At 47.7% G+C, this 16,972-nt stretch overlaps 1 protein-coding gene across 1 annotated transcript in view; it reads left to right on the top strand.

Moving 5' to 3' along the window:
- The window catches only part of LOC101656777 (coiled-coil domain-containing protein 162-like), a 61,385-nt gene extending 48,773 nt beyond the window's left edge, over window positions 1-12,612 (top strand). The window contains exons 10-16 of the mRNA XM_045294731.1: window positions 810-962; window positions 1,132-1,266; window positions 1,739-1,891; window positions 2,865-3,074; window positions 4,398-4,506; window positions 9,485-9,609; window positions 12,467-12,612. Coding sequence (XP_045150666.1) covers window positions 810-962; window positions 1,132-1,266; window positions 1,739-1,891; window positions 2,865-3,074; window positions 4,398-4,506; window positions 9,485-9,609; window positions 12,467-12,592 — 1,011 coding nt within the window. The 3' untranslated portion in view covers window positions 12,593-12,612. The remainder of the gene's footprint in view (window positions 1-809; window positions 963-1,131; window positions 1,267-1,738; window positions 1,892-2,864; window positions 3,075-4,397; window positions 4,507-9,484; window positions 9,610-12,466) is intronic.
- The last annotated feature ends 4,360 nt before the right edge of the window (window positions 12,613-16,972 follow it).

The following is a 16,972-nucleotide window of genomic DNA, read 5'->3' on the forward strand; positions in this document are numbered from 1 at the left end:
CCTACCGGAACCAAGCTAATGGTCGCAAGCTTCAGGGAGAAATAATCCATTGTCCCCAGCAGCAGGAAGCAGGCTCACCCCTGTGGTGTGGTGAGACAGCAGTCTGCTGTCAGGGAGGCTGTCTAAGCATCTGACCTCCCCCCACACCTTGGTGACCAGAGGCAAATCAAACCCCTCAGGGCACTGTCCTACTCTGATACACACGGGGTGCCACTGAATGGTAGGGTAATTGGGCAGACGATATTTGAGTGTGGAATCCATCCTCCGAGTTAGGTTTTAGGAGTGTGATAGACTAGAGAAACAAATCCAGTGACACTCATCTAAGAAAGAGCTTTATATCAAGAAATCATTGTAAACCAAGAAAGTATCCCAGCTCAAGTCCGTAAGTCTGATACTAGTCCACAAGTCCCTCTTCAGACTCACGCAGCTACATGCAATGATGCAGAATGTTGGAAGATCACAGGCCGGTGGGTGCAGAGTCGGGTGGGATTCAAGGTCAGTGGAAATGTGGCAGGGTATTGACAGCTCTCAGGGTCACCAGCAAGCAGGAAGGAGAAGAGGGAGAAAGAGAGGAGGTTTCTGGATCCTCTGTATGAGAAGGAAGGGCCCTCCCCAGCCCCCCCAAGGAGGCACCACCAAGCAATGAATGACCTGACTGACAGGCTGAATTCCATCCCTACACTTTCATACGTCTTCAAGTGGACATAAAATCACCGAGTCACCACTGGAGGAAGACTGCCCCTTCCTCGGTTGCCTTTCACTCCCCTCGAGTCCCTGGCACTTTCTTACCTCAGGTTTACAATTTCCAGGAGAAGCTGGACGAGAACCAGCGAAGTCTGGTCCAGAAAGTGTGTGAGCTCATCGGGGAGGTGAGAAGAGAAGGGATTGACAATTTGAGGAACCTGAAGAAAAAATGGGGCTCGGCCAGACCTGAAGAAGGCATGCCAGAGAGCCCAGCCAAAGTACGTGCTTCCATTCAGCCCTGCTGGTCACTGTGTCCACCCCAGTCTGGTTGCCTGAACATTCAGACAGGGCACCAGGGCCCACAGCACGGCTGTGTCATGTTTTGAAAGGCATGTTTCTGAGGCTAGGCTTTGAAGAGGCTTTTCTGAAAATGAGCTTTCTTCGCAGAAGCAGCCATGGGCCATGGAGGAGGACAGCTGTGGGCCGGCTGCCGCCATGGTGGGCAAAGCCAGGGTCCTGGGCCGCTGGAAGCTGGCTGTGCAGCAGACACGCTTCCGGGACCAGCTGAGCCGCGCAGAGAAGGTGAGCGCTGGGGAGGCGGCTGGCCTGGAGCTTGGCTGGAGCTGCTGAGTTGGGGTTGGGTGGCAGTGATGTGCCGAAGGCTCTGACCAGTGGGGATTTTCCCTGGGGAGCAAGCATGGTCAGAGCCTTGGGAAAGAGAGACAGGAGTCCAGAGCTCAGGGCTCTGCCAACATGCCCTTGGGTTTCAGCCATGACGCTTCTTGAGCTCAATGGAGTCAGGCAGTAATAAATGGAAAGTAGGCTTGAAAGCACACGGGAACCCCGAGGTGTCTGGATAATGGTTTGGAAACTTTCACGCGTAACCCTTTCTGAATGCTTCTATCAGCGCTGCCTGTGTCACTCTGCCTACTTACAACCATCCTGCTGGCCGTTCCTGTGGGACATTTTTAAGTCCAGGGTTGGATGGGGTGGGTGATAAGGTGGTTTCTCATGGTTTCCCAAGGATGTGCTGCTGTGTTTGGGGTAATTACAGGAAGCCATTCGAAGTCAAAAGGAGTGTCTGAGCACCAAGCTCATGGCAGAGCGAGAAGTGGTCTTGTTGCGTCAACAGCTGCTGGCTCTCCGGCAGGCGCTGGCCCGGGCTCAGGAGGACAACGTGGGCTTGTGGAAGCGGCAGGAGAACCAGGTACCTGGGCTGCAGGGCCATTCTTGCTCCCTCTATCTGAGCGCAGTCTGCAAAGCCACCGGTGGCCACCAGAAGCAGCGGCAGGCCTCCCCAGGGTGACACTGAGCGATCTTAATGGACAAAGATGGCCAGTACCTCAGCTTCACTTCTCCCTCCTTTCCCCAGGCAGTGGCCAACGGGCCTTTGCCCTCAGATTTGACTAAGGTGATACAATAGTCTTCGTCGTACAAGATGAGTTTCCTCTGTTCATGAGCCTACCATGAGGGTGGCCCTAGGGGGCTGCTTATTGAGCTGCTAACAGTGAAGTCGGCTGTTCAGAAGCCAAGAGTCTTTCCTTAGGAGAAAGAGGAGCCTGCTCCCCTAAACATTTAAAGTCCCGGAATCCCAAAGGGGCAGTTCTACTCTGTCCTGTAGGATCACTGAGAGTTGGAATCGACCCCCTGGCTGCGAGTTTGGGGTTTGGTTTCCCACACCCATTACATGTAGGGCTCCAGCCGGGTCTCCCACGGTACATCCTGAATGCTGCTGTCTCAAGATCAAGGCTGGAGAACAGTGCAGCTGGGGAGAGCTATCTAGTCGATTAGTCAGCTAGCTCACAGACACGCGATGATCACAGTTTGGAAGGAAGAGACCAAATTAGTTGGCCAGGTGTTGGTCTGTCACTGCAGTGATCGCTTTCCGAGTTGGGGTGATTTCTGGTTAGTCCCGTTGTCTCGGGACTTACACTGTAAGTCCCAGGCTGGGCTCGAGGCCCTGGTGGTCGTGCTGCTGGCTGGCGAAGGGCAGGAAAGCTGAGCTGTGTTTTCTTGAGCCCAAGAATACACAGCATCCTTCTACTGTCGGGCCCTGAAGGAGGGGTTAGGGATAGTGTGGGCCAGCCTCTGGTTGGCTGCATTCTGCCATCCAGAAAGACTGCGTTTTGGTTTCCTGAGGGTTTGGGTTTGTTTTGTGTTTTTGTTTTTCCCTACCGCAGGCTCAACTGCTGAGGGAGTTAGAACACAGAGTGGCCCAGGAAGCGCTCAACCGGCAGCAGCTGGAGTTCATGAGAACATCCAGCATGGAGAAGCTCTTGGGTCATGTGGAACAAAAAGAACTGCAGCTGCAGCTCCTGACCCAAGAAGCTGAGCGGGCCTCTAAACTGGGCCAGATTCAACAGAGAAAAACCCAGCGGGAACTCCAACAGGTACGCTCCGTGGGAGGGAGTGGCCACAGTAAGCCATCCAGAGGGCTGCCCTCTCTGGTCTTTTCCAGCCCTGTCTGGTTCTCCACAGCAGGGCATCTCAACCCTGGTCCCATCTAGGCCCGCCATGAAAATGAGGACATTTCTGTTGATGCTGGGTCGATAGTGTCCACGGCTAATAGCAGGAGAGCAAGCCTGACTGACTTGAGGTTGAAAAGCTTGGCGCCCTTGCAGCCCACATGGAAAGCACGCTTCCACAGAACTTGAGTCTCCAACTCCAGAGTCCTTAGAAAAATCTGAGAAGAAATCTGGGAAAGCAGCAAGTATTAAGTGGCCATCAGGTTGTTGTCCAGTGCCATCTAGCTGGTTCCAACTCATTGGGACCCCATGCCCTGCCGAAGGAAACCAAAACACCGGCTCACAGCGACCATCCAGGCAGGACTAGGTGGACCCGCCCGTGGGGATGGAGCTCTACGCACATCTATAACATGCACTGAGAGACTCCGGACCAGGGATATTAGGAAGGTCTTCCTAACTCTGCAAATCTGATGATCAGCCGGGCTTTACCGGACACTTGAGCGCTTCCACACAACACAGGGGGCAGCTGCCTTCACGGAGCATTTGTGGAACCAGACGTGCATGGCTCCCTGTCAGCTCAGGGTGAGAGGGACCTCTGGTTGAGTCTATACAGGTGCACTTTTTGAGATTAGAGAACACTGCTTTTTCCTTATTTAAAAAATTAGAAGATGATCACATAGAATGTAAAAGACCAATCACCTGTCAACGCTGCAGTGAAGGTGTACTGTGGACCCTGTCGCTCTCTGGTGAGGGGGCAGGCGGTCACAGGCAGAGCTGTGGGAATGCAGCCAGTTCCCTCTGGGATGGGCCAGGTAGGTTAGTGCAGGTCTCTGACCCCGAGGTCAGGCCTCTCCTTGACTTGAAACCCTCCAGGAGCCCCTGCCAGGACTCCAGGCTGCTACTGGCTTGGCCTCCGAGGTCCTGTGTGAACTGGACCCTCGGTCTTCCGCTCCCCCTGCTCCTCCCGTGTAAACTGATCCCGTTGTACCTCTTCTCTCTCCTTACCCCACTGGTGAAACAAGAGTTAAGAGATTTAACTTTTGTAAGTAAACTCCTGGTTATGATAAGGAGCTCCCACCAGCTACTGCCATCCCTCCTTTGGCCAAGTTCTTGGCCTCTAGGGGACTCGGGATTCTCAAAGGGCTGAGCTTAGTCCCGCCAGGACTTCCTAGGAACCCCCCTGTGAGTGGACAGAACTTGGGTGTGCACCCCAAAACATTTCCACCGCCTCAGCACCTTTTCCCTCAGATGAGAAGCCGGCTGGCCCAGGAGCGCAGGGTGAAGCTGGACGCTTTCCAGCGAGTAGAAGAGCTAAAAGGTCAGCTGAGCGATGCTGTCCAGATGAGCCCCGCAGACGGTAAGGATGCCCTTCCCCTGATCTAGAAAGGCCCTGTCTCCGTGAAGAGAGCTCCCGTTATGCAACCGGTGGCGCTCAGTGTTTGTGGGACGAACCAATCAACAGAACTTTCCTCTTGAGCTCACTCTGCAGCATTGACATCTGAAATGACACACATGCAACATTTAAAACAAAATCCACGGTCCCAGGAGCCTAATATGCCACTTGTAGCACGTTGGGGACTTCACTGATTTTGAAACCTAGTAATGCCTTGAGATGGCATTTGCCCATTTCTCAAATGTTATTCATACAGTACATGTAACTCTTCACTGCTGGGGGCCTCTGGAGCCCTGGGCGGCGCTGGGCCCATTTCTGACGTCCTCTGGCTACACAGGGGGGAGGAGACTCCAAGTGTACCCAAGCCCAAGGTCAGCTGCCACCAGGCAGAGAGCAGCCATGCCCCACCCTCCATCCTTTTTTGACCCTTCTGCCACCAACGGTTACTCCCAGAACATTATACGTTTCTACTGGGTTCCATCATCCCTTGCAATGGCCACAAAGAACTCAGACAAAATTCACAATTATGGGGTTTATTAGGCAAGTTAACAGGTTACCATGAGCGAGGGTCAGAAAATGTAAAGGACAGAGCCTTTTGCCTAGAGTAACACCTCTCCTCAGCCAGCAGTCAAGTCTTTCTCTCTCGCCTCTCTTCTTCCTCTTTCTCTTCCTCCTCCTCTTCTTCTTTCTCTCTCTCTCTCTCATTCTCAGTCTCTCAGCCATGTGGTTCCTTGGCCTCCGGTCTCCACTGCCCAAGAAGCACACTCGCTCGTAGTCTCAGCGCTGCTCCGCTGCTCTGTCTCATGCTCCTTGCCTCAGCCTCTGGTCTCGGAGTGGCATGGCTCTGCTGCCCCCACCACTTCAAGCAGGGAGGGATCTTGACTGTGCCCTGCTGTTGGTGGTTCTTCCTGGGTTGATGATCCTGGGTTCTCTGTCTGTTCCAGCTCCTCCAGTGTCATACCACTAAGAATCCGGAGTCTGCCCAATTGGCACATACCCTTTAACTATCACAGTCACATTCACAGGTACAGGAGTTAGGACTGTATAACTTTGGGGGCGTCACAATTCAATCCATGGCTGTCTTGATATGATGAGGGATAACTTTTAAGCTCTATTTCAGATTTGACTATTGGAAATAAACCAAGAATATCCATAGCCATGAACCTAGGAGGTTCAAATGGTGTGTTACTCCAGGTAGATTAGAGAAACATATTCATAGACACGCATATGTTCTAAGAAAAAGCTATATAAAGAGTAATTGTATATTGAGAAAACATCCCAGCTCTGTTCAGATCAAGTCCATAAGTCCAATATTATCCCATATGTCCGATACCAATGACACCGAATGCAGGAAGATCACAGGCCAGTGGGTGGAAAGTCGTGTGGATCCAGTGGCAGTGGAAGCATCTCAGGGCTGCCAGAGGTCTCCAGGTGGCTCCTCCAGCTCTAGGACTCTAGCGGAGTCTCGCAGGGAGTGAGCGTGCCTGGCCTCCAGTGAGCTATTTATCTCTACCGTGCCTCCAAATAAAGTCATCAAGCTGCGACACGCCAGATTCCACCCCTTCCTCAAGTTGACAGCTTATGTAACTGTCACAAATGGTTAATGCGCTTGGCTGATAATCCAAAGGCTGAATGTTCAAATACATCCAGAGGCATGGTGACCTAGTGATCTGTTTCCCAAAACCAACCTATGGAAATCCCCATGGAACACTGTTCTACTTTGAAACCCCTGGAGTAGCCATGAGGCAGAATTGACTCATGGACAACTGGCAGTTTTGGTTTACCAGTAATCATGATTGACCTGTTAAGGTCACTCAGTTCTCTTCTCTTTGGTTCTGCAGCACAGCCTGAGGGTCAAGTATTTGGACAAAGCAGCCACTACGAGCTGCGTGAACTTAACCCCAACCCCATAGCCCTTCCATCAAGTCAATCCGGACTCATAGTGACCTCATAGGACGGAACAAAACGACCCGGTGGCGTTTCCACGGTCGGCATCTTCTTCTTTTTTTTTTTTAATCGTTTCACCAGGGGCTCGTACGACTCTCATCACAATCCACACATACATCAATTGTGTAAAGCACACCTGCACATTCATTGCCCGCGTCACTCTCAAAGCATCTGCTGTCCACCTAAGCCCCCGGCATCAGGTCCTCACTTCCTTCCCCCTCCCTCCGCGGTCCCCCCTCCCCCATGAGCCCCAACAATCCACAAATTGTTTATTTTGTCATATCCTGCCCTCCCCGACGTCCCCCCTCACCCACCCCTCTGCTGTCCGTCCCCCCAGAGAGGAGGCCACACACAGATCCCTGCAATTGGCCGGCATCTTTACAGAAGACTGCTGCTGCTTTCTGCTACAGAGCGGCTAGTGGTTCAAACCACTGACACGGAGCAATCAAGTGCTTAACCATTGTGCCACCAAGGCTCCTTAGGTGACCTCTCTGTAAAATTCAAATATCACCTCAAGGGCTTTTCTGAGCATTCAATAAGTAAGGCATGGCTGGCGCTTAGTAGGAGCACCGGTGCCACTGTGGTGAGGCACCTGACAGCTAACGGGTTCAGGAGTTCCCACCCACCAGCTTTTCCAAGAACAAAGACGCGGCAATCTGCGTCTGTGACGATTGCAGTCTTGGGACCCTATGGGGGGAGTTCCACTCTGCCCTACAAGGTTGATTTGAGCCAGAATCAACTGGACAGCACCAGACCAGGGAACGCTACCGGCGCTGCGGGGCTGTGCAGATGTGGGCCACTCCGCCTGCACTCGTGTCCATCCCTCAGCGGCTCCCTGTGGGCTCTCTGCCAAGGAGGATGAACTGAGAAAATACAGCTTTTCAGAAGCAGACAAATTCAAAGACCAAGTTGCTTGGTCTTTACTACGGGCCCTCACCCCTGCCTCTGTGCTGCTGCCTGGGCCCTGACATGGGGTGCTGGCATCTCCCACCCTCAGCACCTCTCCACCAAGCCCAAAGTCAAAGCACAGCAAGGGCTCCTGAAGGCCCCAGCGCACTGTCCTCTCCTCACCCTCTGGGAGCTTCCTCTTTCCGTTCCCCTCTGCCTCTGGCAAGTCAAGACTTAAAAGTCTTTTCCTGAGTCCTCATATGTTCCCAAGGAGCTGCTAAGTGGAAGGTAGGTCGTACCAGTCCACCAGCCACTCCTCCGGAGAGAGGAGGCAGTCTGCTGCTGTAAGGATGCGCAGCTTTGGAGAGCCGCTGGAGCTCTGCCCTAGAGGGTCACTGAGTCTGTATTGACCTGAAAGTAGTGGTTCTTTAACTTTTAAAAATTAAATTTGTGAATGTTGCTGTCCCCTTCTTCTCCAGTGCCTGCACCCGTCTGATAAAGAACAAGAGTGGGGCATGAGGGAGGGCGGTGGCAGGATAGGCACTAGGTAGTACCTGTCTTTTAAATAGTCAGCTAGATAGCGCCTATGCTGTTGACACTTAAGAGGCTAACGTCAGCCATCCCTACTCCTCCTACCTCAGTGGTCAGGCCCACTTACTTGGCATTATCTATTGGCCCACAAAGCTGTAAAGTGTTACAGGTGAATCCATTGAAGAACTACTTCATGAAGACTGGCTTCTCTCTCCACGTTTTTGCGCTCTAAGAATTCTGGCTGCAGAAAGGGAAACAAGGTGGCTGCCACCTTCGTCACTTAGGCTCCCTGTTCAAGTTCAGCATGGTAGGCGTGGGCCGTGGTGAGGGGAGAGTGTTAGGGACTGGGCTCTGTCTAGACTAGCTGAGGTCATATGCCCGACTATGAACAAGTCACTGAGCCAGAGAGGAAGATGCCCGGCTGACTGAGTTCGGGACTGGCTGAGAGTGAAGTCAGTTCTTTTTCCCATCTTCCCTGCAGGAACAAATCTTCCCCAGGTCTTCCAACCTTCATACACTGCCGAACACTTCATGGAGAAATTAAATCCATCACGCTTGTCCCCAAGAATACCTATGAGTAAGTGGAGAGGAAGCAGACAAAGAGTAATTCAAGCCCCCTGAAAAAGTAGGAAGGAGCCCTGGTGGTGTAGTGAGTTAAGCACTGGACTGCTAACCACAAGGTCGGCGGATCAAACCCATCAGCTGCCTGTGGGAGAAAGCTGTGACTTTCTGCTCCCTGTGAAGATTTCTAGTCTTGAAAACCCACAGAACAGTCCTGTTTTACCCAATAGGGTCCTCTTGACGGCAGTGGGTGTGGGGCACCTGATTACAGATGGAATTCTCTTGTGAACTTTCCCCATGACACTGCTCCAGGTGGTTTTCCTCTTCCTTGATTCAAGTGACACAGTGGTTTCCCATCGAGATGCTAACCACAAGGTCAGGAGTTTGAAACCACCAGTGGCTCCGAGGGAGAAAGAGGAGGCTTTCTACTCCCGCTCCCATAAAGAGCTACAGTCTTAGAAACAAACCTACAAGGGCAATTCTACCCTGTCCTGTAGGGTGGTTAGGAGTCGGAATTGACTCAGTGGCAGTGAGTTGTCTGGTTGTCTTTTCCAAGCCCTTCCGAGGTCTGACCGGTCTCTGGTGAAGGCCCATCTATCCCGTGTGCCCTGAGAGCTGACACACCAGTTCACTAGGCCAAAACTGGATTGGCCTTCCCCTCTTCCCCACACTGACTCCTTCTGGGAACGTTCTGTCAGAGAGGAAGGGGTGCTATCAACAAATGGCATCACTAGGTATTCAATTGCTTGAGCCAGAAATCTAGAGCTGCTGCTCACCCTGGACATGCAGTTAATTTCAAAGTCCTACTAATTTGAATAGCTCTGTCTACGTTTCTTCACCATTATCCAAGTCACCTGTCACCTTCTTTTCACTTGGTCATGTGAGCCTCAGACACCTTCTAGGTGGGACATCCTCATTCACAACTGATGGAACAGTTAGATTAAGTGTTGACTGTAAGCTCTAAAATGTTATGCTTTCTATACGGACAGTTGTAATGTCATGTTTTTAACATTAGGGCGTGGGTGTCAAGCTCGCTTCTCCGTGAATCCCAGCTGCACATCATCCGGGTATTCCCAGCAACACTTGCTAAAGACTAGTTTTACAAGCAATCAAATCAGAGGAACTCAAAGACCAAAGACTGTAAGTACTGGCAAATTTGGTAACGTGAAACATTGACAAATTTCAAATCTGAAGCTATGGTTTTAGGATAAGGTGACCAGATTTTAACATCAGTAAAGCGGGACACCAGCGGGGCACCATTGATAAAACTCATATCCTGGCGAAAGAGCCACATGGCAGCCAAAAACCGTATACCCTAGCTTGTCGTGCATTCTTTCCAAAAACTGGGACTTTTTAAAAACGCCATGGGACATAGGAAAAATTGTTAAAAAAGCGGGACTGTCCCGCCAAAAGCGGGACGTCTGGTCACCTTATTTTAGGATCACTCCAGAGTTACAGTAGGATAGTTACGTATAAATTATCTTTTTTAGCTGCTTTGAACAGGAGGCTTTCTGTAGTTACAGCCTCAGAAACCCACAGGGACAGTTCTACCCTGTCCTATAAGGTCTCTGTAAGTTGGAATAAACTCGAGAGCAGTTTGGTTTGGGGAGATGCTTTGGATCTGGACATTAAAATCCTGGTGTTGAAATAAGCCCAATCGCACCTATTCCATTAACATTCAATGGCATGGGTATGAAAGTTAGTAACCAACACCTGGCTGTGTTCTATCTCTAAATTTCTGTTAATCAATCTCCTACTATAATGACGAGCTTTGGAGGGGTCTTGGGTTACTCAGCAGGCTGCTAATTATCAAGTCAGCAGTTTGAAACCACAGCAGCTCTGTGGGAGGAAAATGAGGCTTTCTGCTCGATCCTCACAGGGCAGTTCTCTGTGCTGTCGGGTGTCGGCGAGTGTAGGGCAGTGCGTTGGGTTCTGAGTTCTAATTAACTAGCAGCACCAGGCCCTGTAAGTTCCCTGGCAGAACAGAGAGAGTTTCAAAAGACATTTGAAAACAATTGAAGAATTTACCCTCCATGGAAATCCTTGGAATGCACATTAGGTTAAGGTATATATTGCACATATTTGAAGATTTTTAAAAAAATATTTTAGCTCTAATTCATGCCAAACAACTTTTACTTTCTCTTCCACTGCCTTCTCTCTGGGATGTCAAGGTGTTATACTGTTACATATTTTACTGTAACTTATTTACTATAGGACCCCCTCCAGTGATGTGCAATCGCACATCTAATTAACACATCCAATAATTCCTGCCCTTTTGCTTTGAAAAATATTAAGAAGAAAAAATGTAATCGTTCCTCTAGAGACAATGATGTAATTCTAAGGCCACTATCAAAACGGTGATTCTGGAATTGATGGTCTGGTTATTGGACCAGAAGTTTGCTACGATATTTCTAAACACTCAGTTGACACTCTACAGAGGTTGGGAACACATCCAAACTGAGTCCCTGACCGAGGGTGGGCCACATTATTAATCCCCACCATTTTGTTTGACTCACCAATTGCTGTGTGGTCATCTTTCCCATAAGGTGAAGTTCCAGTACCATATGTATTTCTGTCGTCATCCTTAGGTGCCATCGAGTCAGTTCTGACTCTTGGAAGCCTTAAGCACAACAGAACAAAACACTGCCTCGTCCTGTGCCAGCCTCTCAGTTGTTGTTTGAGCCATTGCTGCAACCACTGTGTCCATCCGTCTCATTGACTGTCCTCTTTTTCACTGCCCTTCCGTTTTACCACGCACGGTCCTTTGCTAGGGTCTGCTCCCTCTTGATAACACACGGACAGTCCGTGAGGTGGGGTCTCACCCTCCTTGATTCTTGTAAGCGTTCTTCTGGCTGTACTTCTTTCAAGACAGATTTGTTTGTTCTCCGGCAGTCGATGGCATTTTCAATAATTGAAATGCATCAATTCTTCTTTGTTGCTTAAGGTTTCTTCAGTCTATGGAAGGTTTCTGCATAAGCCTTCCAAAATGAAACAAGGGCTTTGGGGACTCACCCATTCTCCATTTCAAGCCAGTATTCCTCTCACCACCGCTGACTGCCCCAATAAGGCTCCCTGCTGGTCGAGCCTTGGGCAAGACTGGTGGTTCAAACCCACCAGCTGGTCTGTGGCAGAAAATTGAAGCTGTCTGATCCTGTAAAGATTTAGTCTCAGAAACCATATAGGGCAGTTCTACTCTGCTCTAGTCAGTAAGAATCAGCTTGATGGTGGTAGATTTGGGTAGCCTCAGGCCCGTGACTGAGAAGACTACAAGGTAGCAAAGTGAATTCACAGCGACCTACCATATTTGAGAGTGAGGAGCTAATGGTTTAAGGCTCACGATGTTAGTCGTGATCAAACGGAATGAATGCACCCGACGGAGAAGTATCTGGTGGGACCACTGGCTTCTGTACAGTCTAAGGACCCCAAGCAAAAGAGTCAGGGCTACAAAGGACACAATATTAGCTGGAGCATCCTCAAACCTATCCAAGGTCTGACTTCTTCAGCAAGTCTATGAAACAAGTCAGATAAATACTGGCTGAAAGGGAATTTCTCCAGAGCTGGAATCTAAGAATACAAATGTTTGGGGGTTTTTTTGGGAAAAAAAGCATAGCACTAATATGAATGATAAATTATCAAGGAATATTTAGATTACCCCCCAATATTAAGTGGTTTTCTTTACCTGGAAATGGCTTTCCAGTGACTAATTTATTCTTGATTTTGTGACCAGCAGGAAAATACACACAAGAAAGCATGCTAAATGGCCTAATGCACATGGAACCAATAATCTTGGCCTTATTAGTATTAGCTGTTTAAAAATCATTTTATTAGGGCTCATACAGCTCTTATCGCAATCCACACATACGTCAATTGTGTGAAGCATACTTACATATTCCTTGCCCTCATCATTCTCAAGACACTCATTTTCCTGTAACAACTTTTTATGATATTATCACAAGTATTTGGCTTTATGAAAAACACCAACTTCTCTTCATTACAGGTACCTACTAAACATAAAAAAAGGATCGATGATGTTCTCCTACCCCACATGGCAGAAAGTACCCAGCGTGCAGCTTTTCAAGTTCAAACTGCTCCATCTAGAATCCCATTCAAATCTGATTGGTAATCATATGTCCTTTGCCCAGGTTCTATTTCTCTAAGCACTGAAATAAAAATTACTCTAAGCACCACTGAATCATTTATCAAATTTTTCTCTCAGTACTGAGATGACTATATCTTGAATATCTCAGGTACAACAGGGGCAGGCCCCAGATTTTAAAAGAGAGCTGACTTGTATTCCCAATGATCCCTCCTTGCCTCTCAACCAGCAGCATCTCAATACAGATTCTTCAGTTAAGGTAGGATGGTCAGAGGTTGAGGGCAATGGCTGCCATCTAGGACAGATCACACAAAAAGAAGCCTGGTGATCAATAGGCCTTTTGGGATTTTTAATATCATCATATTCCCTATTTGAGTGGATTACTTGAACCCACCTACAGTCACCCATAAGACTACTACATGTGAGTGGGGACCAGAACAAAAGTATGTTCAGCTGTGAGTTCCTATCATAGTATAAGCTGCTCTATCTTGTTGGCCTTATGATTCAGTAGATCCAATAATTCTCAAAGTGCCATGGGATATCAGGATACTACCTGGAAGCTCTGTCAAGCACCACTGAGAGAATCAGAGTGCAGATCTCAAGTGTCTAGGGGCAAATCTATGCCTTCTACCAATAACTATTGTCCTCTTGAGAAACCGCTTCTGGCTTGCTCCCGTTCTTTGGATTGATAGTGAACCCTCACCCATGAGACATCAAGTGGCACGTAGCCTGAACTTCCCATCATGATTTGGGTTGTTGAACCGTCTAGTCAAGAACGTAGGCATGTATAGTAGAAATTCACCATTCAGTGGAAATGGTGTACAAGAGCTTAGATAGGTCTGGAAGGTTCAAGTAGGGTTTGTTCAAGTCTTGTTTTGTTGACTCCTCTTCTCAATCCAATAAGTACGTTGGGAAATTTTATGAAACTCAAGCTTTGTTTACAGATGGATTTGTATGATATACTGGTTCCATCCAAAAGTGGCTAGCTGCAGCACTACTGCCTCCACTCAAGGGTGTCCCCTGAATAGTGATGGCAAAAAAATCATCTCGATGGACACAATTTCAAGCTCTGGACATTTGGTGGCCCACCATGTCTGAAGGCACTGAAGTGCAGATCTCTATTCATTCACGGGAAGTTTGGCCAAGTTCCTAGAGGTTTGGAAGAAGCAAAATGGAGAGGTTGGTACCAAGGAAGACTAGGAACATTTATGAATGGACCTTTAAGAATGGGCACAGACTACAAAAGTATCTGTGGTCCATCTGCATGCCCATCAGAGCATCCACAGCAGAGGTGGCTATTAATCAGGTGCACTAAATAATGGACTCTTATCAGGCAGTCTCACTTCCAGTCCACCCTAGTGCTTGGAGGACTCATCAACGATGTGGACATGGTAGCCGGGATAGTGGTTATGCATAGGTTTGACAACATGGCTTCCCCTAACCAAAGCTAATATGGTTCACTACTGTCAGAAGGCTCATCTGTCAAGTACTAAGATCAATAGAGTACCAATCCCATTGGTTTGAACTGTGTAAGGTTGATTGTATTGCATGTTTCCATCAGAGGGGGCAGAGATTGGTATTTTCTAAGATTGACACACACATGGATTGCTTTCCACAGCCTGCATGCTTCTGCCAGCACATCTGATCCTGGGACTCACAATGCCGTTCCACCATCACGTAGGCATCCCTTCTAGCATGGATTCTAAGGAATCAGTTTCACGTAAAATGCAGCAGTGAGCTCATGCCTGTGATTACTAATATACCCCAATACTGAGCAGTGGCTAATGGCTTACTGAGTATCAGTTGTAGGCCCAAGATGAATTTTTGTCATATACTGGTGGTGGCATTTCCTTTGAACTACAGTCTGTGGATTCAGGAATGGAGGTGTAGAGGTGGGAGTGGTTCCTCTCATTTTTATACCAATACACATGCAGGCAGGAGTTTTGCTGTTCAAACCCAAGTTCTGCTGGCTTAGCGGTTTTTAGTCCCCAGGCATGCCTCAACTGTGGAAACAGAATGGCTCCACTGATGTGAGGTCAACCTTTGTCCCTTTGGGGCATTTTCATAGCAATAAACCAGTAGTCAACAAAGGGGTTAATCTACTGGCTAGTGAGTGACTGTTCTTACCTCAGAGGCAAGGACTGTATCTGGAACACAAGGAATTGTCCAAGTGCCTCTAATGCGCCCATGAAGTTACAGCAACCATGAGCACGTAGGGGAGTTGGAAAACTCAAACCTCTAACCCTGAAAACTGCATCTCAGATGAAAAACACACCGCATGAGATTAACACTAGATCAGATTAATTAGAAACTAATGCTGAAACTGTAGATAGTAACAGGAACTACCTGGAACAAATACGTAGAAAAACCCCAAGGTTAACAAGCCTGAGATAGACAAGGAATGAAGACAACTACATGCCATCTAGATAAACTGCTCAAAATGGGTGATAGAGGAGTCTTAAAAATTGCTCAAGGCAAATGTGGTGAAGAAAGCTGATGGTGTCCAGCCATCAAAAGATACAGCGTCTGGGGTCTTATAGGCAAACAAGCAGCCATCTAGCCCAGAAGCAACAAAGCCCACATGGAAGCACACCATCCTGTGTGATCATGAGGTGTCAAAGGGATCAGGTATCAGGCATCATCAGAACAAAAAATTGTAACATTGTGAATGAGGGGGAGTGTGGAGTGGAGACCCAAAGCCCACTGGTAGGCAATTGGATATCCCCTTACAGAGGGTCGTGGGTAGGGGACGAGCCAGTCAGGGTGCAATGTAGCAACAATGAAACATACAACTTTCCTCTAGTTCCTAAATGCTTCCCCCCACCCCCCACTATCATGACCCCAATCCTACCTTACAAATCTGGCTAGACCAGAGGATGTACACTGGTACAGATAGGAACTGGAAACACAGGGAATCCAGGGCAGATGATCCCTTCAGGGGCAGTGGTGAGAATGGTGATACCCGGAGTGTGGGGTGCAAAGGGGGAACCGATTGCAAGAATCTACACATAATCTCCCTGGGGGACGGACAATACAAAAGTGGGTGAAGGGAGACTCTGGACAGTGTAAGATATGAAAAAATATTTTATAAATTATCAAGGGTTCATGAGGGAGGGGAGAGCAGGGAGGGAGGGGGGAAATGAGCTGATGCCAAGGGCTTAAGTGGAGAGCAAATGTTTTGAGAATGATGAGGGCAATGAATGTACAAATGAGCTTTACACAACTGATGTATGTATGGATTGTGATAAGAGTTGTATGAGCCCTTAATAAAATGATTTTTAAAAAAATTGTAGGAGCCCCCAATAAAATGATTTTTAAAAAGTTGCTCAAGGAAAGACAAGTGGAGAGGCACAAGATTTCTCATAAGCTACAATGGAAGGAAAAGAACAGTGGCTCAATACTTTGAAGGGACTGAAAACCAAAAGTATCCTGAAATTTTATACCCGGCAAAATATCTTCAAAAACAAAGGCCAAACACAAAACATGAACAAGTCATCAACAGTAGACTCACACTAGAAATACTATCATTACAAAGCAAACTTATTTTGAACCCTAATCTTATCAAAATAATTTGTTTCTAGCTACGTGTTAGGGAGTCATGGTTATGCTTTGCAAAAACAACTTATATAGTAAGCAAGCCTTACAATTCATGGACAAATGGAAATATCACAATTTTACGGCAATTATGAAATCCAAACACATGAATTCTAAGGCCAAATAAAACAGCTCTGGTGGTGCTATGGTTAAATGGTTAATCAAAAAGTTAGCAGTTTGAACCCACCCAACAGCTTAGGAGGACCTAGTAATTTGATTCTGAAAAATATGAGTCTAGAAAGTCCTATTTTCTGGAAAACTCAGGGCCATTCTACTCTCGTCACTTTGGGTTCCAAGGATCAGGATCAACTCAAAGGCACCCGACAACTACAATTTAAAGCTTCTACGGGAATACTCAACTATATTCTTTCTTCTCAGCCCAAGTTCTATGATTTTATAGAGAATAATTGTGCCTAAAACAGGCCTAGAAGCCGATTTCACAGCATTGTACCAGGTATTTATGCCAAGTTCTCAAATCATAAACTTAACTTTACATATGATCTGGGATTAAAGAGGCAGAAAATCTCAATTAAACTTTCAAGTATATAAAAAGATATTCTCATTAATTCCTAACTAGATAAAAATTGAGCCCAAGTGGTTTCTATCATCTTGTTCAAGAACCAACTAGTATGTCACGTTCATCAATAGACTCAAGCTCTCCTCTCAGCTATCATTCTAAAGCATCTGCTCCGTTACAAAATATAAAACCTCATTTAATACCTGCTAAATTAGGGAACCCCCCAAAATAATAGACTATCCATCCTCAAAAAAAAATCAATAGATAAATCCATTACCATTAAACTTCATAATCAA

The sequence above is a fragment of the Echinops telfairi genome, unplaced genomic scaffold, assembly GCF_000313985.2.
Source record: "Echinops telfairi isolate 266 unplaced genomic scaffold, ASM31398v2 ScPeMD7_3533;HRSCAF=4204_0, whole genome shotgun sequence".
NCBI lineage: Eukaryota > Metazoa > Chordata > Mammalia > Afrosoricida > Tenrecidae > Echinops > Echinops telfairi.